A 24,022-nucleotide genomic window follows, 5' to 3' on the forward strand; every position below is an offset into this window, starting at 1 on the left:
GTGCTCAGAAACTGCTGGGCGGGACAGGCGTGCAGAGGTTTGCAACACCCCAAATGCAGCTGGGGGGCCGTGTGACCATCAGTGGCAGTGCAAGTGCAGCAGCAGCAGCCATGGCAGAGGCAGGGTTAAGGGACTGAGGGTGCTGAGCGATGCAGAGCACAGATTCGGTAGCGATAGGGATCAGGGAGCTGAAGAAGCAGAGCTGGCAGGAGGAGGAGATAAGAGCCTCGCAAGCAGCAGCGTGGCACGGCAGGGCTGTGCAGCAGCCAAAGAGCATCCTCTGCCACAGCATGCAGGGAGCACCTCTGAAAATCTGTCACCACCAGGCTAGGGGGGACAGGGACCATGCAGGATGGCCACATGCAGGGACAGAGACTGCAGGACAGCCGTGCATAGGGACAAGGAGCAGGCATGATGGCCGTGCACAGGGATGGGGACCATGCAGGATGTCTGTGTGCAGGGACAGGCACCACACAGGACAGCACTCCCCAGGCTCTCTCCGTACCGAGTAGTTCTCCTTCTTGGCCGTCATGTTGGGGTTGTGGTCACTCCAGTCAAAGTTCACCTCCTCCTCCTCCTTCTCATTCAGCCACATCAGCTCCTTGGTGGCAGCGCTGACAAAGCCATGCAGGCTCTCCAGGTGCCGCAGCCGGGACTTGGAGGAGTTCTGGGGACGGACGCAGGGATGGGCTGTGTCCACATCCTCCTTCCCACGTCTCCTTCAACATCTTCCTCCCCACACATCTCCCCCCTGCATCCTCCTCCCCACACATCTCCCCCCTGCATCCTCCGCCGCACACATCTCCCCCCTGCATCCTCCGCCGCACACATCTCCCCCCTGCATCCTCCTCCCCACACATCTCCCCCCTGCATCCTCCTCTCCACACATCTCCCCCCTGCATCCTCCTCCCCACACATCTCCCCCCTGCATCCCCCTCTCCACACATCTCCCCCCTGCATCCTCCTCTCCACACATCTCCCCCCTGCATCCTCCTCTCCACACATCTCCCCCCTGCATCCTCCTCCCCACACAACTCCCCCCTGCATCCTCCTCCCCACACAACTCCCCCCTGCATCCTCCTCCCCACACAACTCCCCCCTGCATCCTCCTCTCCACACATCTCCCCCCTGCATCCTCCTCTCCACACATCTCCCCCCTGCATCCTCCTCTCCACACATCTCCCCCCTGCATCCTCCTCCCCACACAACTCCCCCCTGCATCCTCCTCCCCACACAACTCCCCCCTGCATCCTCCTTCCCACACATCTACCCACATCCTCCTCCCCACACATCTACCCACATCCTCCTCCCCACACATCTCCCCCCACATTCTTTCCCCACAGGTCTCTCGCATGTCCTGCACCTGCTCCTGTCGCCCCCCACCTGGGCACTCACCAGCAGCTTGCTGTACTGCAGGTCCAGCTTGCCCAGACACTCCTGGTAGGCGTTACGGGGGCCAGGGGAGAGCTGTGCCTGGGGAAATGTGCTGTGAGCTGGGGGCCCTCCCAACCCACCTCCTGGGGATGGTAGCACCCCACCCCCGCAAAGGTAGGGACCAGGAAGGAATGCTAACGCTGGGAGCACCGCAGCAGCATCCAGAGCCATGTGGGGCTCCACAGGGTACCGGAGGTAGCAGCACCCACTCCCGTTGCCATGTCCCCCCACCCACAGGGGCTGGGTACGGGGCAGCGCGTGGGCAGCGGAGGAGCCAGTCCTGGGGCAGGAGGGGTGCCAGAAGGGCAGCGGCATGCCCTCGGGACACTGTAGCCCCTGCCTGACCTGGGCACCCCAGGGCACAGAGGAGCTCCAGAGTGGGCAGTGGCAGCCACAGTGCCTGGGGGACCCCCAGGAGCAGGGGCCATGGGGGGTGGCTCACCTCATCGGCCCGTGCCCGCTCAATCTTGGCACGGAACTCCTCGATGGAGTGGTGGAGGCCGCGGTGGCTGCCCAGGTGGGACTCCACAGTGGGCAGGTCCACGCCCCACTCAGCCGCTGCCAGCCGCCGCTGGTTCTCCTCCACCCAGGCCAGCAGGTCCTGGAGGTACCGCAGCGTGGCCTCATCCAGCTCCTGCCGTGGCCGCTGCCCCAGTGGCACTGACACTGCTGCAGCTGGCACACCTGACTTGAGTCGCAGGTTGTACTCGGTGCGGATGGCCACCAGGCGCTCGTGCAGGCGGTACACCCTGCGGGCAGGCGGCACATCAGCACGGGGGGGACGGGGAGCAAAGGGGGCACGGGGGCCATAGGTGACATGGAGGACTCAGAGGACACAGGGGACAGGGAGGACATGGAGGGCTCGGAGGACATGGAGGCATAGAGGACGTTGGGGAGCACAGGGCACACTGGGGGCACAAGGGACATGGAGGACAAGGGGAACATGGAGGGCTCAGAGGACATGAGCAGCAAAGAGGACATGGGGGACACGGGAGTCACAGGGAACATGGAGGGCAAGGGGGACATGGTGGGTAGAGGTCGTGGGCTGTTCCTGCAGCCAGGCAAGTGCCAGGGTGCCCTGCGTGGGGCACACTGCATGAGGCACCAAACCCCACGTGGCCATACCTGCGGTACATCTGTTCCCCCTGCGGGTGCCGGCCATCCTTGAGGGTCTGCACATCGTTGAAGAGCAGCCGGATCATGGCGTCTGCCTTGTCCAGGTCCCGCTCGATCTCAGCTGCCTTCTGCGGTGGCTTCCCCGCATTCAGCAGTCGGATGTCCTGGGGACAGGGCATGGTCAGCACCCCATGCACCACTCAGCACCCCCCCTGCACTCCCGCAGCCGGAGCCGCCTCTCACCGACTGAAGCAGGGTGTCAGCCTGGTTGAGCTGCTCCTCGCAGAGCCCTGACTCCATCTGCAGCTTGCTGACGATGCGCTGCAGCCGCTCCAGCCTGCGTGGGGAGATGGCGGGGCTGGGGTCAGCACACAGGCATCAATCCCACCCGTGCACAGCACAGGTCCTGCCCTGTGGGGCACCGATCCCGTCCCTGCATGGCACAGATCCATCCCTGCACACCCAGCAAGGACTCCGTGCCAGCACAGATGCTGTACATTCATGGCACAGATCCTGTCCCTGCATAGCGCAGATCCCATCCCCACACAGCACGGATCCTGTCCATGCACAGCCTAGATCTCACTCCACACAGCACGGATCCATCCCTGCACACCCAGCCGGAACCCTCTGCCATCACAGATCCTGTATGTTCATGGCATGGATCCTGTCCCTGCACAGCCCAGATCCCACCCCTGCACGGCACAGATCCTGTCCCCGCACACCCAGCAGAGACTCTGTGCTAACAGGGATCCTGTATGTTCATGGCACAGATCCCATCCCCGCACAGCATGGATCCTGTCCCTGCACAGCCCAGATCCCACCCCACACAGCATGGATCCATCCCTGCACATCCAGTAGGGACTCTGTGCCAGCTCCACTCTGGTCCCGCCCCCGCAGACTGGGATCTCATCCCTCTCTGGGCCAGGAGCCCTGTCCTGCTCCCTATCCCTTTCCTCATCCTAGCCTGCTCCCCGTCCCACTCCCCAGCCCAGCCCGCTCCCCAGCCCACTCCCCATCCCATCCCATCCCATCCCATCCCATCCCATCCCATCCCATCCCATCCCATCCCATCCCATCCCATCCTGCTCCCAGCCCCGCCCCCCCTCCCATCCCATCCCGCTCCCGCCCACAGGCAGCGCTCCAGCCCCACCCTGCCTGCCTGCCCGCCCACTGCCCTCTCCTGCCTGCGCTGCCAGCTCCAGCCCCGCTCCCTGCCTGCGCTGCTGCCCCGGCGAGGCCTGGTGTCCCCGGCTGCCGTGCGAGCCCCCGGGGGACAGGGCAGAGCCCAGCTGGTGGCAGGGGCACCAGCGCCCGGCTGCCGTGCGGCGCCTCGCTCGGGGCCAGCGGCTGCTCCAGCTTCCCGGAGCTGGGCAATGACTCACGCGCTGCGGTTCCATCGCCGGCGGGACGGGGGGGCCGGGACACCCCACCCCGGCCCGGCCCAGCGGTTTGGCAGCGCAGGGCGGGGAGCGCATGCCAGCCCAGCCCAGCCCCCCCGGCACCGATCCCCCCCCGCGGCACTCGCCTCTCGAACTCGGCCCGCAGCAGCTTCTCCCGCTCCAGGACGGCCACGTGCAGCTTGCCCCATTCCTTCTCCACGTCCAGCGGGTGGTACCCGGGGGGCACCTTCAGCTGCCCGGACTGCACAGCGCCCTGAGCCCCACCCCCCACCCCCCCAGGACGGTCAGACCACCGGCCCCGGCCCCCCCAGGCAGCCGGCGGAGGGGGGCCTGGCAGAGCAGCCCCAGCTGCGGGTGCCACGTCTCCGCTGCTTCGTGCTGGAGGCAAAGCTTTGCGGGGGGTGGGAGAGGCGCGCGATGGCCTCTGCCCCAGCAGGACGTGGCGCAGCGTGCTGAGGACTGCTGTGGGACCCCACTAACGCCGGGACCCCCAGGAGCCCAGATCCCATGACACTTGCCCCTTGGGACTCCCAGACCCTCAGGACCCTGGCCCTCCTCACCCCTTGGGACCCGAGACCCCTGGGACCCCAAGCCCCCCAGAACCCCAGTTCTCTGGGACCCTCAGCCCCTCCAGACCCTAGCGCCCTTGGGACCCCAGACCCCTGGGACCTCCACTCCTTGTGACCCCCCGGCCCTCAGGACTCTGGCCCCTTGGGACCCCAGACCCCTGGGGCCCCCAGCCCCCCAGGACCCTCAGGCCCCCAAGCATGGCTGGCACCGGGTGCTGCTCACCTCCAGGGACTGGAAGATGGCCTTAGAGCGATTCTTGTCGGCCTCCTTGGCTGGAAGCTCTGTCTCCTTGAACTTCAGGAACTGACGCCAGAGAAACTGCCAAATGGGGGGCAGCTAAGGTAGGCAGTGCGGATCTCCCCAGGCGTCACGACCCCCTTTCAGGCATTTCTCCCTTGCCCCCCCCTCCCAACACCATTTTCCATGCATGTGAGGCCAGTGGGAAGGAAGGGACCGGGTGGGGAGCTGGTGTTTGCCACTGGTGACTCAGACAGAGCCTGGAAAGAGTGAGTCAGAGAGGCCCTCCCACCCAGGGCTCCCCAGCTCTGCCACGGCACCGCTGCCTGCTCCCCAGCACCTCCTGGCCAGCACCAGCACCAGCACTGGCACCGAGCCCTCCTCTGCTTCACATCCCCCAGGGTCAGGCTGCATGGACCCAGCTGGGGCTGGTGGCAGGCTCGGCGATGGGCACTGCCATGGCTGCAGCTGGGTCTCCCTGTTCTCCCAGTGGCCAGCATGAGCTTGCAGTGCGGCACGGCTGGGTGTGTGCTGGCCCGGGGTTGCCCGCACTGGGAGGACTCGCCACAGCATGAGCCAGCCCACAGCCGGGCCACCAGCCAACTGAGCCACTGCCAAGCACCTCCCCGGGCACCGGCATGGCTCACGGGGGACTTTCATCCCCTGCCAACACTGTCCCAGCTCCCTCACCTCAATCTCCTCATAGCTGGCGGGGAAGCGGCGCTCCTCAAAGAGGACGGTGTGCTGACGGATCCACTGCAGCAGCATCGTCACCACCTCATAGTACTCCTGCCAGCGCAGCTGTAGCTCCTGGGCAGGGGGGGAGGCACGTGGGGCCGGGCGCCCACCACAGGGGAAGGTGGACACGCCCCGGCCCCCAGACTCACATTGGCCTTGACGCCGTCCTGCACCTCGGGCACGCGGGGCATGGCATCGTAGAGTGAGGAGACGTAGGTGATGATGGACTTCTCGTCTGGCTGTGGCACATCCACGTCTGCAGAGACGGAGGGCGGTCAGGTGGGGGGAGATGTGACCCCAGGTTGGGGAAGGATGGGAGCTCTGCAGGGAAGGTGACACCCTCGCAACTGGGTGCCCCAGCCCATACCTTCGGGGTCCAGCAGGCGCGTCACCCCCAGGTCCCGCTCCGCCACGGTGAACGCCTGGTCCAGGTTCTCCAGGTTGCTCTGACGGTACACTCGGTTCATGTCGATCAGCATGGGCCTGCGGGCAGCAGGGACTGGTCTGTACAGGTCCCGCTGGGGACCCCACTGCCGCTGTGGCAGGGTCCACGCTGACGGCACTCTCCTGCCACACATGGCAGACAGCCGGGCCGGGGCTGCCGGCAGCGCCCTCCACCCACCCTGCCCCACAGCACAGGTTCCCAGCAGGCATGGGTGCCAGTTGTTTGAAAAAACCCCTGGGGACAGCGGGTCGAGCCCCCTGCACCCCTGAGGCGTCACCCCACACCCTGCGCACCGTGCCACAGGGGCACCGGCAGCTGGCGAGACCCCAGCACCCTTGCCCACAGGCAGTGGGAGCCAGGGACACCTTGATGGCCCCGAGCATGGGCCCCGGAACAGGCAGTGTCCCTGTGGCACAGGCAGCAGCCCCAGCCCCCCCAGCCCAGTGGGGGTCCCAGCCCCCAGCCCCATGCCTACAGCTCCCTGAGGCGCAGGCTGCGCTGGATGGAGTAGAAGGAGCCGCTGATGCCGGGGGCCACCGGGCACTTGGGGACGTCTTCGCAGACCATCACCACCCCATCCTCCGCCCCCGGCAGAGCCCGTGCCAAGCTCCCTGTGCCGTGCCGCCGCAGCTGCTTCCTAGCCCGATGTCGCCCGCTCGGCTCCATGGCGGGACCAAGCCTGGCGCAGCAGTCGGTGAGCTCCTGCTGTGGCGGCAGTTCGGTGCCGAGTGCGGTGTGGCGCGGTGCGGCACAGCGCAGGTGCCTCCTCCCACCCCGCGCGGCACGCCTGCACGTACTTGTGCTCCCCAAAGGCATGTGGCAGCCCCGGCAGAGCCCACGGGGGCCTGCCTGCCCGCGCCCCGGCACGCTGCGGAGGGCACAGCGCCCACCGCCTGGGGAGCTCAGCGCCCGCCTGCCCGCACAGGCAGCAGGTCGGCAGGTCGGGCGGGAGCGTGGGAAGGTAGCTGAGCCGTGCGGCTCCCCGTGCCGCCAGGGCACTGCTGGCACAGGCTGATGGGCTGGGACTTGTCGGATGCACGTGCCTGCATCGCCCCAAAGCGGGACTGGCACAGCTGGCCCTGCCAGCAGCTGGTCCCAGTGAGCACGCGCCTGCCCTGCGCGTGGCATCACCCTGCACTGCCAGCTGCTGCAAGGAGCCAAATCCTGCCAGCACCGGAGCTGCTGTCCCCACCACAGCGGCCAGGAGCCTGGGCTCACCCAAGAGCCGGCAGCCCAAGCCAGGGGATGGTTGTGCCAAGGGAGGCTCGGCACCATGGGGACAGGGCTGGCGGTGCTGGGTCCCTGCTGGGGAGACAGGAGCTCTGTGCCCACTGTGGGTACAGCACAGCCCAGCACGCTGACCCAACACACAGCAGCCAGAAGCAGACCTGGCTCCGCTCTACCTACTTGTGCCGGTGGATGATGGCATTGAAGAGGCGCCCATCCCGCCAGCTCGTGGTGAAATTGTCACAGCGCAAGCCCTGGTAGTCCTCCACCATCCGCTGGGACCAGAGCAGCAGCTTCTCCTTGGCTGTCATGTCCTCTGACTGCCCCGTCACCTGGATGTCTGAGATCTGCCAGGACAGGGAGGTTTGCGCCGGCCCATCCATCATGCACACGCACACTCCATGGGGGCTGCCACCTTCTCCACCGCAGCCTGTGCTGGTGATGCCCCTGCTCCAGTGACCAAACCAGCACCAGGAACCCCCGCCAGCACTGCAGAGCCCTAGCCTCCCAGCATCACCAGCACCACCACCGCTGCCCCCAGTCCCACCACTGCACACAGCTGAGACAGGCCCCAGGGCTCTGGGCTCACCTGGAAGTGGAGGATGATGGTCCAGATGAGCCCCAGTGTCAGCTTGGGGTTGCCATCAGCAATGTCATCGTTGCGGATGTTGACAAGCTTCACCTGCGAGGCCAAGACACACAGGAGCTGTAGGGAGGGCAGGGAGCATGCCCCAGCCCCAGGGGTCCCTGGGGGGTGTCCCACCAGACCAGCAGCCCCGCATCCCCCTCTCACCTGGCGATGCTTCAGGTAGTTGAGGGCAATCTGCACGTTCTGCAGCTTGTGGAAGCGCATCCTGCCCTTCTCCCGGGGCTGTGGGGAGAGCGGGGGGTGATGAGCCACGGCCCTCACCAGGCACAGCCCCACCAGGACACCAACCCACCACCCTGGCTCCCCCACGCATGCGAGGGATGCTTGGCACCGAGCACTGCGTCCCCATCATGCACTGTCCCAGCCCCTCTCAGTGCTACACATGCCGATGCCACACGCCCTCCGCACTTTGTCCCCACGCTGCCGCCAGGGAAGGGACATTTCCCGACTCTCCTCTCACAAAGCTGCCAGCTGGGGCCAGTCCAGCCAAAACTGTCCCCAGCCCCAGCAGGGCCGTGCTGTCCACACAGTGCTGGGGCCGCCAGCTGCTGTGTCAAGGGAAGCCAAGCACCAGGCATGGTGCTAGAGCAGCATCCACAGCACCCTTGCTTCCCATCACACCCCACCGAGCACCAGCCCCTGCCTGAAACACGGCAGCTGCCTGTGCAGGCAGGACAGGCAAGATGAGCGCAGGCATCGGGCACCCCACAGCCACAGGCGGTGCAGCACTGGGGCCTGTGTCCCCTGCCACCGCGGGCGGGCATTGCAGCTGCTGCCCAAGGTAGCTCTACCAAACCGGTCCCGGCCAAGGTGCCACCATGCCCTGCCCTCCTGTCCAGGCAGTGCACGTGGAAGCGGGCAGCACGGACCCGTCAGGAAATCCTCTGCCCGTCCCACGGGGCCGTGGGCAGGAAGCACGGCCGGACCGAACAATGGCAAGCGCAGCTGGCCTCACCACCGGATCCTGTGCCTGCGCTTCCCTGGCCACAGAGCAGTGCCGGCCCCACAGCACAGGCACAGCCCAGCCCTGTTCTACCCCTGCCCACGGCATCCCAGCAGCACCGCTCACCCTGCCCTCGCCAGATCCTCGCAGCCCATCCTGCCCACAGTGGGGCCGCGCTGGAGGTAGCATGCAGCTCCCTAGCACGCTCCAGTTTCAACCCACGGCAGGGACAAAGTGCCACCACATTGGGCAACTCACCCAGCAGGAACCTCCCCACCCCAGGGGTCCCCAGCTGGGGTCCCCTGGGCAGCTCCTGCCTGGACAGACTCCCCCACAGCCACCGGACCAGCAATGAAACCAAATGCTTCACCAGCAGTGGCTGTGCCTGGCAATGGCTGCCAGAAGGGCCAGGGAGCCCCCCGAGTCCCCCGTCTGCCGCTCAGCAATGGACCAGGGTCTCTTCTGCCCCACAGGTGTGGGGCACAGGGGAAATGCAGCTGGTTGGGGCACAGCCAGGCCCCAACAGGGGAGCTGGGGGGGTCAGCAGCCGCAGGGGCATCCCCCTCACCAGGTGCCCTGGGACCTCCAGCAGCCCCAACCAGACAGGGGTCATGTGGCACATCTTGCCGCAAGTCCCAACGCAGCAGCACTGCTCCCGGCGATGCTGCGCTCCTATCTCGCCACTGCAGGCCTGGCCCGGGGAAACCCGCCCCAGCTGACACTTGGCCTCAGCTGCCCCAGTGGACCCTGCTGCTGGAGCACCCGTGGGTGCCAGCACGCCTCCCCCCGGCACAGCATGCGGCGGCGCTTCTCCTCCGCACCCGCACCGGGATGGGACGGTGCAGCCACACTGGACGGTGGCGGAGCGTCTCCCAGTTGCCGCGGCGGGCGCTCACCACGCGGGGCCATGCGGAGAGCAAACGGCAGAACCACTCACCAACCGCAAGTTCCTGATCACGTCGCGCTCCCTCGGCTGCCCGGCCAGAGCAAAGAGAGGAAGGAGGCAAAGGCCGGAGGGGGACGGTCAGGGCAGAGCCGCCGACAGGAGCCCAGCGCAGAGAAGCAGAGAGTTCACCAAAGCAAAGAGACGTCCGGGCGTTAGAGGCTGCGGTGGGGCTGGGGGGGGCTGCAGGACAGAGCAGGGGCGGCCGCACCAGCGGGACTCGGGGCGCTCCAGCATGGTGCCGGGCAGCTCGCCGGGATGGGACCGAAGGCAGGGGAGAGCCCAAGCAGGAGAAGGAGTGGGATGCAGATGCGGGAAGCAGAGGATGGGATGGATGGCAGTCGGGGGTGCCGGCACGCAGAACCGGCGCAGGGGGAGCAGGATGGCAGCGGTGCAGCAGCAAGGTCGGCGCAGCACCTACCAGCGTGTCCCCCGAGAGCACCTCCAGCAGCGAGATGAGGTTGTGTCCATCTCGCAGGTCCTCGTAGAGGTCGTTGACGTGACGCTGCGCCTGTGGGGATGGCGACAGTGTTACAGGGATGCCAGGCGGGCAGCTGAGCCCTGCAAAGCCCCAGTGCCCCCCTGCCCCACGCCAGCCAACACCAAAACAGGGCAGCCAGGGTGGGAGCCCAGTGACTCCCCCATGCACAGCAGGTGCCCACACACATCCCCAAACACAGCCCAGTCCCCCAGCCCTGTGTCCCCCCTGCCAGTGCACACCAGCAGCTCTCCCCCATGCCCCCGTGGAGCAGCAGCCACGCTGGATCCGGCATCACAACGCCATGTGCAGGGACCCACTGCCCACCAATGCTGGCAGCCATGGTGGTTTGGATCCATGGCCCACCACGACAGCAACCATGGGGGAGTAGTACCCACTGCCCACCATGCCGGCAGCCACGGGGTCCAGCCCCGGCACAGGGAGGGGAAGGCATGAGAAAAGAAAGAGCATGATGAAGGCAGCCAGGGAAGGAGAGACCTACCTCTGCTCGCCAGTGCTGTGCGGGGAGAGGCAGAGAGAAGAGAGAGATGTTAGGGGAGCCAGCAGAGAGGAGACAGCCCTGTGGCGGGCAGGGGGCAGCCAGGACCAGCCCCAGGCAGTGGCAGCCCACGGCAGCATGGATGCCGCAGGAGCGACGCCGCGGGGCTGGGCGCCTGGCATGTGGGGACATGTCTGTGCGCGGGGGCTGGGAAGACGTCTTGGCACATGCCAGGCACTGACTTGGGGCTCTGCCCACACTGGCAGGGCCCCAGTGGGGTTCGGCTGGGAGCGCGGCATGGGGCAGGAGTGGGGAGAGAAGGACAGCTGGAGATGGGAGAGTAGGACAGGACAGGAGGGCATGGGGCAGGCACTGCCAAGTGCAGGCAGCACAGTGGGCATGGCCCCCCCGGGGGTGGCAGGAAGGGTGCGGGCACTGCCGTGCCTAAAGGAAGTCACGGTGGTGCCAGGGCAGAGGGGAAACGGGCAGGGAACCCAGCAGAGCTGCCAGGCTCTGTGGCATCAAAGTCCTCGAAAGGTCCTCTCGTGCCTGGGGCCAGAGCACCATCCCCTCCCAGAGCCTGCATGGCCTTCCTGACGTGGGTGGGAGGGCATGGCCGGCAGCTCTCAGTCTGGCCAGATGCCCTGGCATGGCCACAGGATGGCACAGCCCCTCAGCATAACTGGGCAGGGGAAGCCAGGAGGCAGGGCAGGCAGCTCCTGCCTGAAAAGACCCCCAGTGCTGCCCTCAGGCCCCTGCAGAGCCCATCATAGATACAACTGAGCAGCCTCAACTGCTGCCTGCCTGGTGCCGAGGCAGCGGGAGCACCAGCACAGGCAGCCGGGAGAGGCTGTGCTGGCACAGCCGCTGCCAGGAGCCTCCACTGCCCACACCCCACGGTGCTCTGGGGGGGGCACAGTTGGGGATGCTCCAGCGCCAGGGACCGGGTGCTGCCACCGGCACAGCCTCACCAGGACTTTTCCACCGGGATGGCCAGTGGCTGCGGGGGGCGGCGCGTGCCCGTACCTTGATGAGGTGCTTGTTGACCCATTTAGTGAAAGTTTTCTTCTGGACCCGGTCTCGTTCATCTGTAAGAGAGAAGACGGCAGGGTGAGCAGGGGGCACAGGGGGTCCCAGCGCGGCGGTGCTGCCAGGCAGCACGGCTGGCGGGCACACCGGTGCAGGGTGCAGGAAGTGATGAGCCAACCGCTCTGGTGAGCCGCGGTGAGTCACAGGGCGTGCGTGCGAGGGGAAGGAAACAGTTAACGTGGATCGGCTCCTGCGTGCCTGCACCCTGCCCCAGCCAGGCTGAGCAATGCCTGTAGCAGGGGGGGGGGGGGGGGGGGGGGGTTGCCCAGCCCTGCCCTGCCCTGAGCCCCCCTACCCTGTACCCCGGCTGGGAGCCAGGGGAGCTGCCCAGGCACCATGTGTCCTGACCAGGTGCGATGTGTACGGGACAGGGATGAGCACGGGATGACTGCCAGCCCCAGTGGGATGTGTCCGGGACCAGGACAAGCCCAGGGGTAGTCTGCACCCCCAGAGCCCCCAGCACTGCACGTTCACCCCAAGCAGGACACGAAGCCCACAGGGCGTCTGCCCCGGTGCAGCCCCAGGCACGGCACGTCCTCCCCGAGCAAGACACGTATGGGATCACGATGAGCCCACGGGGCGTCTGCCCTGGCACAGCCCCAGCACCGCCTGCCCAGCACCAGCCTCAGGGCACAGATGCTGCTCCGTGAGGTGGGGAGAAGCCTGGGGGTGCCAGTCCTGTCCCTGGGGGTTCCTCCTGGGGCTGGAGCACCCACAGGGACCCCCCAGGCCCCGTCCCAGGGTGATGGCCCTGACAGCTCTCCCTCCAGCTCTGGTGGGCAGCTGCGGGCAGAGCCCCGAGCAGGCAGCGCTGCGGGGCCAGTGACTCACGGGCACTCCCTGCCCGCTGCCCTGTCATTAGGGGACAAAGACAGCTGACACAGCGGGCTGGGCACCCAGGTTGGCACTGCCCACAGCTGGGTGGCCCCGAACCCCGATAACAAGCACGCATCCCATGCATCCCACTAACGAGCACCCATCCCACCCATCACCACTCCCTACGGGAAGCAGCCCACTCTTCTCGCCCCATTCCTGCCAGTGCCAAACTCAGCCCAGTGCCAAGGAGGGTTTGGTGGAAGGAGGGGACACCCTAGGCACATGGGGTGATGCCACCAGCTCCATGGCCGCCCCTCCACAACACCTTCCCTGCCCACGCCGCGGCGATCCAACAGGGCCAGGGTGGTGCATGCTATGTCTTGCCCCGCTGGAGCGTGCCGGGATCTGCCCACGCAGCACCCAGCACCCTGCAGCCAGCGCCTGGCCCACGCCCACCCGTCCCAGGGAAAGCACACCGGCACCTGGGGACACCAGGCGTCCCGTCTCAGCGGGACCCAGGGGCAGCTGGGCAGCAGGGCTGGGGTGTGACGGGCAGGGAAGCAAGGGCTGGTGAGCAGCAGCGGCGCAGGAGGAAGGACGGAAGCGTGGGGCACGCTCACCGGGCATGGGTGCACCGAGGGGGGAACGCACCCACGCTGCTCACCCCAGCAGGGCCCGCACATGAGAAGTCCTCGACACCCAGGCAAGCCCCAGCCGACGGCACCCACGCCGCGGCAGGCTGCGCGACGGGCTGTGGCTGGGCCGCGGGCAGGATGGGCAGGGCGTGGTAGGAAGTTCTCGCACTCACTGCGGGCAGCGCCTGGTGCTGCCATGGCATGGGCGGGGACAGGTGCCAGCATGGGACACAAGGACCCCACTTCCCCCACTGCCCAGCTGGGGGGGGGGCTGCTGGTCCTGGCCCATAAGCACCCCACGGTGCTGCCCCATAACCTGCCTGGGGACACCGCCCCAGCATGGGGGTCTGCCCCACAGCTTGTCTGGGGACACCGCCCTAGTGCGGGGGTCTGCCCCACAGCTTGCCTGGGGACACCGCCCCAGCATGGGGGTCTGCCCCACAGCTTGCCTGGGGACACCGCCCCAGCGTGGGGGTCTGCCCCATAGCTTGCCCGGGGACACCGCCCCAGCGTGGGGGTCTGCCCCACAGCCTGCCTGGGGACACCGCCCCAGCACTGGGGTCCACTCTGGTGCAGGCACCAACCCCCTGTGCTGCAGGATGCATCCAACACCAGCGAGATGGCGGGGTGGTCCCACGGAGGGCAGCCACCGCCCCCCACACCGTCCCCACCACCGCGGGGTCCCACTACCTTTCTTGCCCTCGGAGGCCCTCAGCACGGCCAGGTAGAGGTTGTCCTCCGAGCCCGTCCTCTGCCCCCCAGACAGACCCTCCTCCTGGCTGCGCAGCCGCTGCCGGGACATGGTGGCCGCTGCCGCCAGCCTCGCTGAGCACCCACACGGCTCCGTTCGCTCTGGCTCTGCTGCCAGCCGGGTCCCTGCCCTGCCTCCTCCCGCCGAGGTGTGGGGCGGCCCCAGGGAGGAGACTGGGGTTCCCCTCCCTCCCTCCCCACCCGGGCACGAATCCTGCCCACAGGAAACCTCCGAGCCCACGGCTCTGCTTAACTGTTTCCTCCCCGCGCCCCGGGAGCTGCCCCGGGGGCCATGGGGATGGGGCAGGGACCCCACGCACCCCCCAGGGGGTCCCCGCAGCGCACCCCGGGGAGCCGGCACACCCCCAGCCTCACACCCTGGGGCCTCAGGACCCCCAGGTCTGCAAGCCTGGGTGGTTTGCGACCCCCAGCCCCAAGCCCTGGAGCTGAAGGACCCCCAATCCCCCTACCCCAGAGCTTCAGGACCCCCAGGTCTGCAACCCCAACATACTCAGAAACCTCCAGCCCCATGCTCTGGAGCTGCAGGACCCTTGGTCCCCACACCCTGGGACCTCGGGACCCCCAGGTTTCCAAGCCCAGGAGGCTCAGGACCCCCAGGCTCACAAGCTCAGGACATCTTGTCCCACCGCTCAAGGTCCTCAGGACACCCCATCCCCGTGCTCAAGGGCCACAGCTCCCCAGTCCCCAAGTCCCCTGCTGGGACCCCCAAGAGCACTCAGGCCCTATCTCCAGGGACCCTGGCACCCCTCGGTTCCCAAGTCCAGGGCCCTCTGGACCCCCCAGCCCCATGCCCTGGTGCTGTAGGACCCATGGTCCCCACAACCTGGGGGCTCAGGACCCCCAGGGTTGCAAGCCTGGGCCCCAGGTTCCACACTCGGGGGGCTCAGTGCACCTCCCAGTGGGGTCGGGTTCCCAATCCCCAGGGCCGCAGGACCCCCGGGCAGGGAGGTGCCATCCCCACACCCACGCCGGCTTGGGGAGCCAGGCCAGGCTTCTCCACCCCAGCCGGCGCTCCCGGCGATGCATTCCGGGCGCTCCTGTGCTGCCTCCAGCACGGCCAGACCCACGCATCCCGCCAGCCAGTCTGCTCCCAGCCCAGCACTCCGAGGAGTCCCCCACTCCTGCGTCCACGGGGTGCTCGCATGGGATGGGGGCACCGGCAGTGCTGGGGTGGGATGCCAGGAGGAATCCCCCTGCCCAGGGATGCACCACGGAGCATCTCATGCCATGCAGCCATCGGGCACACGCCGTGCTGCCCGGTGACACCACCAGCCTTGGGGATTCAGCATTTGTGCCCCATCAGGTGCCACATCCCAGCTGGGACCGTGCAGGACCTGGCCTGGCCACACGCCCCTCCCTGGGGACCCCCAAGCAGGGGTCTGGCACAGGGTGGGAGCCCACAGCTGCTCAGCTCCCTGCCCTGCACCCCCCACGGCTCGGGGACCTCGGGGTGGCACAGGGCTGGCAGCTCTGACTGTGGCAGCGCCCACGTCACCACCCATCACAGGGGTGCGGGCAGCAGGGAAAGTGCAGCCGCAGGCACCCTGAGCGCTGCCAGCTTGGCATGACACCACGCAGAGGCCAGCGCCCACATCCCGCACACACAGCACCAGCACCAGCGCCGGCGTCGGCAGGCGCAGCCTGACCCTTGCATGGAGTCCAAGGGACACGGGGAGGGGGACGACGCATCGTCCCACCATGACTCACGGCCCGACTGGCGCGCCCTGCCCCAGGCTCCGGCGCGGTGAGCGGCGCCATGGGGTGTGCCCACCGGCACCCACCTCCGCCGTGCCGGCGGCCAGCAGCTGGGCTGTGGGAGGCAGAGCGTGGGGCCATGAGCCAGGCGGTATGGGGAGCCACTGTGCAGCGCCGGGAGAGTGGCCTGGGGGTCTGCGACCCCCACCCTCAGGCAGCCGGGTGGCAGGGGGCTGCGGGTGGCCAGGCCTGGCAGAAGCTGCCCGCTGCCGGGGAGGAGGCAGCTCAGTACAGGCAGCACCGCTTTGCCGGCCCGCTGCCCGCTGGGGCAGGGCCAGGGCGGCCGCTGAGGAATGCGGGCGGCAACGGGCTCCACACGCACATTTTCCACCCAGAGCACATCTGGCGCAGAGCACATCTGGCCCGTGGAACCACAACGGGAGCACAGCTGACGCCAGCGCACGTCAGGGGGCAGGGACATACCGGAACTACAGCTCGCCGCATCGCAGCCAGCACAGGGGCACTGGCACAGGGGCGATGGCATTGCCAATGGGGTGACACAGGGCAAGAGAGGGGCCAGGGCAGTGGCAGTACTGGGGTGGCACCGTGCCAAGCCAGCAGTGCCTCACACTCCTCCACCTGCGCCCAGGTGCTGGCACAGCAGGGCCGGGGCTGGCACCACGCTCACATGTGCCACTGACCTGCTCCACCAGCACAGACACTGCTGCCGTACCAGTGCTGGCTCTGGAGGGATCAGGGCAGCGTGGCCCTGAGCCTCCCTCGCTGCAGCAGTTAACCCCAAGGGCCATGGCCCAGATGGGCACCCTGGCAGCCACCGGCACTGCTCCCACCGTGGCCCACACCAGCGCGATGCTGGCAGAGCACCGTGGGGGACCTAGACCTAAGCAGTGCAGCCTGCCAGCAAGGGCTGGACAGGAGGTACTGCCAGCTCCAGCACATCCCAGCACAACCAGTGCTTCCCAGGATGAGGCACCAGGATGGACACCCCTGCCCCAGCTCAGTCCCCCCAACACCACCCCGCGGCCCTGGCACCCACGGCACCAAGCTGGTGACAGCCCCGCAGCTTCCCACAGGCACCACCTGTGTCCCCAGGGCTGCCACAGCTCCTGGCAGAGCCGAGTTGTCCCAGTCACTGGACCCCAGCAGCTGTCCCTGGCAGCCACCATGCTGGGCACGGGGCCACGGGCTCCTCTCCACGCTGCCACCGCAGGCAGGAGGCACCTGGGGCCGGCAGGCAGGCCGGCAGGCAGCGTGGGAGCAGACATGGCAGGCGGCGGCGCGGCGCGGGCACTTTGAAGATCTGAAGAAGCGAAAGGCCCGGCACAGCCCCTGGGACAGGCAGGGCTCCCGGCGCAGGCAGCTGCCCAGACGGGCCAGACAGGCAGGAGCTGCCTCACCTTCAGCTCTGAGCCCCTGCGGGTGCAGCACCCAACCAGGCCGGCCCAGCTCCTTCCCACAGCATCTCCCCACCAGCCGGGGCTGCGGCACCCACCGGGCCAGCTGCCCTCGCCGCCCATCCCAGTAGCAAGACCACAGGTGACCCCCCAACCTTCAGCCTCCAGAGCACGCCGGCACCTCCAGGTTGGCACCAGCCTCTGCAGGTGCTGGGACAGCGAAGGGCTGCAGGAGAGCACCTGGGCACCCCGCCAAGCACCGGCACACGTGGTCCAACCGAGCTGATCTCTGCGCTGTCTCCCTGTGCCAGGGCATGGCAGCCCTGCGCACCGCAACGGGCGCTGCCTGCCTGAGCCAGCTGCCTGCGGGCAGGAGATGGGTGCTGCCACCAGACAGCTGCTGGCACCCAGCGCCGCAGGGGGATTACCAGCACGGCCCAGGGCGGGAAGCCCCTGCCAGGCCTGGGGCCCTGCACCCGCTGCCGCCTGCACGTTTGGCACAGGCAGCCAGTGGGAAGGAGCTCCGCGCCATGCCGCGTCGCACCCCAACCGCGATGATGAGGCAGTGAAAGCGTCGCATAACGCCGTGGGTGCTTCCTGCCGCCGGCCCGGGAGGAACCCAGCTGCACCCAGGGGTGGGGGGCACCGAGCCGGTCCCGCCAGCAGCCTCCCTCCTGCCAGGAGTGCCATGGCCGCGCGTGGGGATGCTGGCAGGGCGCCGAGGGCTGCAGGTGCCCAGCACTGGGAGCTCAGTGCCAGCGCCTGGGTCACCCTTCAGTGACATTCGTGCCTCATATCAGCAGGATGGTGCTGGCAGGGCGGCAGAACCAGCGCAGCCACAGGCACTGACAGCAGCTGGGGCGTCCGCACTGGCAGCGCTGGGGAGTGGGGTCACCACAGCCCAGCAAGATGCCACTGCAGGACACCCCCCGGTGTGTGGAGGGGGCACGGGGAGCCACATGTATGGACACATGCCCAGGCGCGCCAGTGCACACACACGTGCACGTACCTACAGGCTGGCACACTGTCGCGCGTGGGGCTGCACACCCATGGGCACACGTCCACCTGCACACACACGGGGTGCGCACCCACAGAGGGGCATAAACATGTGTGCACACACACACTCATACACACATGCACAAGGGCACACACATGGGACAGACACAGACCCTAGCATACACATGGGCAGGCACGCAACACGGGGTGAGCACACACACATGCAGGCACATGTGTGGGGGGCACATGCATGCAAGGGCACACATCACACACACACAGGGGCACACGCATGCAGGGATGCAAACACACATGCAGGATGCACAAACACGCAGTGGAACACACAGATGTAGGGGTGCGCATGAGGGATGATACACATGCATGAGCACACATGCAGGGGCACACATGTGGAGAACACGTAGAGAACACACATGCAGGAGTACACACGAAGAATGATACACATATGCAGGCACGCACACACACACCTGTGGGATGCAGACACACACATGCAGGCCACACACACACACATGGGATGCACACACACATGCAGGCACACACACACATGCAGGCATGCACACACGCACATGGGGCACGGGCACACATGCAAGGGCACACATGCAGGCACACACAAATATAGGATGCACACACACACATGCAGGCATGCACACACGCACATGGGGCACGGGCACACATGCAAGGGCACACATGCAGGCACACACAAATGTAGGATGCACACACACGTGGGATGCACACACACAAATGCAGGATATACACACACACACATGCAGGTGCACACACACACGCAGGGCACACACATGCAGAGGCACACATGCAGACACACACAAATGCAGGATGTACACACACACAAATGCAGGTATGCACACACACGTGGGGCATGGGCACACATGCAGGGGCACACATGCAGGCACACACACAAATGCAGGATACACACACATGCAGGCATGCACACACACATGTGGGATGCACACACACATGCAGACCACACACACAAATGCAAGGTATACACACACACACATGCAGGCGCGCACACACACAAATGCGGGATACACAAACACACATGCAGGGGCACACATGCAAACACACACACAAATGCAGGATACACACACATATGCAGGCGTGCACACACATGTGGGGCAAGGGCACACATGCAGGGGCACACATGCAGGCACACACACAAATGCAGGATACACACACACGCACATGCAGGCGTGCACACACACACATGCAGGCACACACACAAATGCAGGATACACACACACACACATGGAGGCGTGCACACACACACATGCAGGCACACACACAAATGCAGGATATACACACACACGCACATGCAGGCATGCACACACACATGCGGGGCACACACACATGCAGACACACACACATGCAGGATACACACACACATGCAGGCGCACGCACACACACGCGGGGCACGGGCACACATGCAGGGGCACACATGCAGGCACACACAAAAATACGGGATACACACACACATGCAGGCATGCACACACATATGGGACGCACAAACACACATGCAGGCACACCCCCACACACACCCCCGCGGGCACACGCAGCCCCCCTGCAGCGCACGGGCACACTCGGTCCCGGCCCCAGCCGGCCCCCACCGTCCAGCCGCGGGGCTCTCGAGGGCGGGGCTCTCGAGGGCGAGGCTCTCGAGGGCGGGGCTCTCGGGGGCGGGGCTCTCGGGGGCGGGGCTCTCGGGGGCGGGGCTCTCGAGCCAGGTCCCGCCACCCCCGCCTTCCCCCATCTCGCCCCCCCTGTCCCGGGGCTCCCGCCGGGCTCGGAGATCCCCTTCGACCCGCAGCGGCCGCGGTGCCCCCCCGACAGCAGGTCCTGGCCCTACGGGGCTCCCGGCCCCGGACACCACCACCCCCCGCCCCGCCCCCCCGCAGCCCGGCCGCGCTGCCGCTCCCGCTGCCTCAGCCGCCCCACGCACCGGCGCAGCAGAGCCGGTCGCTCAGGTACCGCCGCCGCTCGGGCTCGGAGCCGCTGCTCAGCCACCCCCCGCCGAGGCCGGGGCCGGGGCCCGCCGGGCTGCCCGCCATCCTCGCTCCGCACCCGACGGCACCGGGCGGGACGGGGACGGGGACCTGGGGGGACGAGCAGGGCCCGCCCCGCGCCACCGCCCCGGCCCGCCCCCAGGGCGGTCCCGGCTCCGCCCGGCCCGGCCCCCCCGGCCCCGGCACGGACCCCCGCACCCGGCCGCGGCACCCCTGCGCTGGGGAGGCTGCGAACGCGCTGCCGGCCCCCGGCCCCCTTCTCCTGCGCACCCCTGCTCTGCACCCTGGCACCCCAACCCTGCACCCAGTGCCCCTGCACCCCGGCACCCCAACCCTGCACCCCAACGCCTCTAACCCTGCACCTCTAACCCTGCATCCCGGCACCCCAACCCAACGCTGCACCCAGTGTCCCTGCACCCCGGCACACCAACACCTCTAACCCTGCACTCCTAATTCTGCACCTCAATATCCCTAACCTTGCACCCCAACACACCAGCCCTGCACCCAGTGCCCCTGCATCCCAGCACCTCCAACCCTGCACCCCTAACCTTACACCCTGACACCCCAGCCCTGCACCCAATGCCCCTGCGCCCTGGCACCCCAACCCTGCAACTAGTGCCCCTGCACCCCAACATCTCAGCCTGGCGCCCCAACGCTGCACCCAGCACCTCTAATCCTGCACACCTAACTCTGCACACCAACACCCTAACCCTGCACCCCCTGCCCTGCACCCCAATACCACTAACCCTGCACACAGTGCCCCTGCACCCTGACACCCCAACGCTGCACCCCCTCCTCTGCATCCAGTGTCCTCGCACCCCGACACCCCCTCCCTTCTGCACTGCCTCCCCTGCACCCCAGCACCCCTAACCCCGCACCCACTGCCCCTGCACCCAGGCATCCCCTCCCCTCTGCAACCTTCCCATGCCTGCAGCACCCAATGCCCTTCTCCCCACTGCACCCAGCCTCCACACCCCTGCCCCTGCTGCACCCCAACACCCCCCTTCCCCCCACTCCTCCCTGCACCCCTCTGCCCGGGAAGGCAGGGGAGCAGCCCCCTCCTCCCCACCGCTGCAGACAGGGTAGCTGCCCACACTTTCCCCCGCCTCTCACAAGCCCCTGGGATGCCCCCCACTACTGCAGCCACAGGGCACCCCAAGATCTCCAGCACCCACCTCCAGACCCCCTGCCCATGCACATTGCTGCCAGGGTGGGTGGGGAGCGGTTTCTGCCCCCATGCGTTGCCTGCTCCAGCATCCACCCCTCCCTGGCAGCACCCCCTGCAACCCCCACCCCACCACGCCAGGGATGCCACTGGCCGGACAAGGCCACAGCAAGGAGCACCCGCAGGGTCTCGGTGCAGAGAGGACCCCTGGGCACAAGCTGCCAGCACTCCCTGCACCCGCACCCACACAGCAGGTTGCGCCCCACGCCACGTCCCACAGCCCCACAGCCCGCCAGCCCCACAGCCCCGGTGCCACTCGGGGTGCCTGGCTGCAGCCCCCCTGGCATGAGCAGGACGAGCACCGCGGGCATGCAGAGCCTGCCGGGAAGGAGCATCCCGCGGGGACGGTGGTCCCAGGGGATGCCACCCACACCAGCACCCCGGCACGCGTGGGACACCTGCCTCCTGGCCCGCAGCAGCACCAGCAGCAGAGCTCGCACAGCATGGCGCAGTCCCGGCAGGACCCTGGCTCCTGCTCCCACCGCCCCGCTCGGCGTTCGGCCGCTTCTGGACAAGAGCCGCGCTGCGGCCGGTGACTCAGACAGCCCACGGCCTCTGCCAGGCCCGGCTCTTCCTGCTCCCAAGCCAGAGATGGAGCCCACCCCCGGAGCGCTCCGGCTGGGAACCTTTCTGTCCCGGAGCAGCCGTGGGCTGAGCGCGGCAGCTGGCCAGGCCACGCGGGAGCAGAGCCGGGGCTCAGACCAGCAGGCACTGGCATGGGCATGGGCGTGGGCATGGCCATGGCATGGGACCCCCGAGCAGGCAGAAGTCCAGGTGGCACGGGGTCTGTGGCAGCCCCTGGCAGCACCCATGGGTGCCAGGGGGGCTTCCGGAGCTCGGCACATTCCCATCAGCCTGCTCCCCACCGGGGAGCTGGGCGGGGGGTGGGGGGGTGTCGTGTCAAACCCCAGCTGTGGCGCAACCAGGTCGGCCACGAGCGTGGGGGCTGGGCACAGCACGGCACAGCACAGTGCCGCCCCACATCCCACAGCTCTGCCCCACGGCACGGTGTGGCCCATCTGTGCTGCAGAGATAAGGAACTGGGGAGCAGTGGGGAGGGCCGGGCCAGGGCGATTAGCGCCTGGTGAGCAGGAAACACCAATTGGAACTGGGACGCGTTTCCTTCGGGATGTGTGTGTTGCTCCCACCAGGCTTGCCACAGCCCCTGCCACGTTTGCCACAGCCGCACCATGTTTGCCATGGCCCCACCACGCTTGTCACAGCCCCTGCCACGTTTGCCACAGCCGCACCATGTTTGCCATGGCCCCACCACGCTTGCCACGGCTGGCCCCCAGCTGATGGGGAGCCCCTCAAACGCCGGCAGAAAGATGGAGACCGTGGGGCCATGCCAGGAAAAGCTTCCCCATGCCGGCTGGGCACCGTGCCAGGGAGCCCGGCTGCTGCCAGCCACAGCCCTAAGCCACAGCATGGCCATTTCCCGCGATGCTGGTGACTCACCGGCCACCGGCAGCAGCATCCGACACACCACCCCCCCCCCGGCCCCTGGCCTGGCACAGCCAGAACCACCAGGGTGGTGGAAAAACTGAGCGGAGCGGACGGGGCGGGGGGGGGGGAAGACGGAGCGGGGGGGGGGGTTTCCCAAAGCTCTGGGGGCCTCCCCCACCCCGCTGTTGCTGCCGCCACGTCTCTGGCCACAATTCTGGCAGCCTTGGCAACCGGAGCAGGGCCCAAACAAACAGCCAGCATCCTGCTGCCGAAACAGCTAGTTCTGCTGCCGCCGGAACCAGCCGGGCTCTGCCGCCACCAAGCCTCCGCGCTCTGTCACAGCCCCCGGGTCTCCTCTCCCAGCCCGGCCCCAACCCCTCCACAGCCCCAAACCCACCTGCTCCCAGTCCTGGCTCCATCCTGGCCCCCCAGCACCTGGCGGGGGCAGCACCTGGGTTCTGGCCCCACCTAGGGATAGGCCAGGGGCTCCCACCATGCTGCCCCCCAGGGCAGCCCTGCTTGGAGCATGGGGAGTGGGGGCACTGAGCTCTCAGCAGCACCCCAGGCTCTCCAGGAGCATCCCCCCAGGACCCTGGCTTCTCCCTAGGGCCGCGGCAGCCATAGGACAGGGATGCCCACACCCCCACCCAAAACAGCTGGGTACAGCTGGAGATCTAACTGGGGATGAGGCTGGGGATGGGGTTGGAGAAACCAGACACGAGCACCAGCTGGGCCACGGTGCCCAGGGTAAACATCCACCCCAACACTGTGCCGAAACTGCAACAGAGAGTAGCCACATGAGTGCCAAGGCAGCCCCCCCGCCCCACATGTGTTCCAGCAACAATACTCACAAATAAACCCCTCTCACCCCCCCCAACATCCTGGCCTGCCTGCCACACCATGGCACAGCACAGGGACCCCAGGCAGAAGCCCCCCCTAAGCCCAGGGGGGACCGGGGAGGCACAGAGCCAGGCAGGACTGAGCATGGCCAGCACTGCTGGAGCCCCCCAGCACCCCCCATCTCAGGGGAGCGACAGCACAGTGCGGCACGGCCAAGATGATGGGCCCCGGCAGGTGTGACCTTGGGGGTGCCCTTCAGGCAGCCCTGGGTAGGTGCCAGGGATAGCGGCCCCCCCAGCGGGGAGCAGCCCAGGGCTCCTGTCAAGGTGCCCTGCCTGCCTTATCGGGCCGGCTGCAAGCAGTGGCACAGGCAGGCCAA

At 67.6% G+C, this 24,022-nt stretch overlaps 1 protein-coding gene across 18 annotated transcripts in view; it reads right to left on the reverse strand.

Moving 5' to 3' along the window:
* The window catches only part of PLEC (plectin), a 64,504-nt gene that overhangs the window by 17,008 nt on the left and 23,474 nt on the right, over positions 1-24,022 (reverse strand). For 4 of the 18 annotated variants that reach the window (XM_040588905.1, XM_040588913.1, XM_040588900.1 and 1 more), the window contains 17 exons: positions 11,706-11,767; positions 10,683-10,697; positions 10,124-10,213; positions 9,697-9,732; positions 7,961-8,038; positions 7,757-7,849; positions 7,348-7,514; positions 5,863-5,978; positions 5,645-5,751; positions 5,448-5,567; positions 4,743-4,838; positions 4,076-4,203; positions 2,794-2,887; positions 2,560-2,714; positions 1,877-2,183; positions 1,396-1,473; positions 506-667 (listed from right to left, as the gene is read on the reverse strand). In XM_040588905.1, coding sequence (XP_040444839.1) covers positions 506-667; positions 1,396-1,473; positions 1,877-2,183; positions 2,560-2,714; positions 2,794-2,887; positions 4,076-4,203; positions 4,743-4,838; positions 5,448-5,567; positions 5,645-5,751; positions 5,863-5,978; positions 7,348-7,514; positions 7,757-7,849; positions 7,961-8,038; positions 9,697-9,732; positions 10,124-10,213; positions 10,683-10,697; positions 11,706-11,767 — 1,904 coding nt within the window. Of the gene's footprint in view, positions 1-505; positions 668-1,395; positions 1,474-1,876; positions 2,184-2,559; positions 2,715-2,793; positions 2,888-4,075; positions 4,204-4,742; positions 4,839-5,447; positions 5,568-5,644; positions 5,752-5,862; positions 5,979-7,347; positions 7,515-7,756; positions 7,850-7,960; positions 8,039-9,696; positions 9,733-10,123; positions 10,214-10,682; positions 10,698-11,705; positions 11,768-13,909; positions 14,056-20,068; positions 20,167-24,022 lie in introns of those variants that run through there. The other 14 variants (XM_040588914.1, XM_040588901.1, XM_040588909.1 and 11 more) reach the window with 9 other exon arrangements.

Source organism: Falco naumanni, chromosome 3 (genome assembly GCF_017639655.2).
Source record: "Falco naumanni isolate bFalNau1 chromosome 3, bFalNau1.pat, whole genome shotgun sequence".
Classification (NCBI taxonomy): domain Eukaryota; kingdom Metazoa; phylum Chordata; class Aves; order Falconiformes; family Falconidae; genus Falco; species Falco naumanni.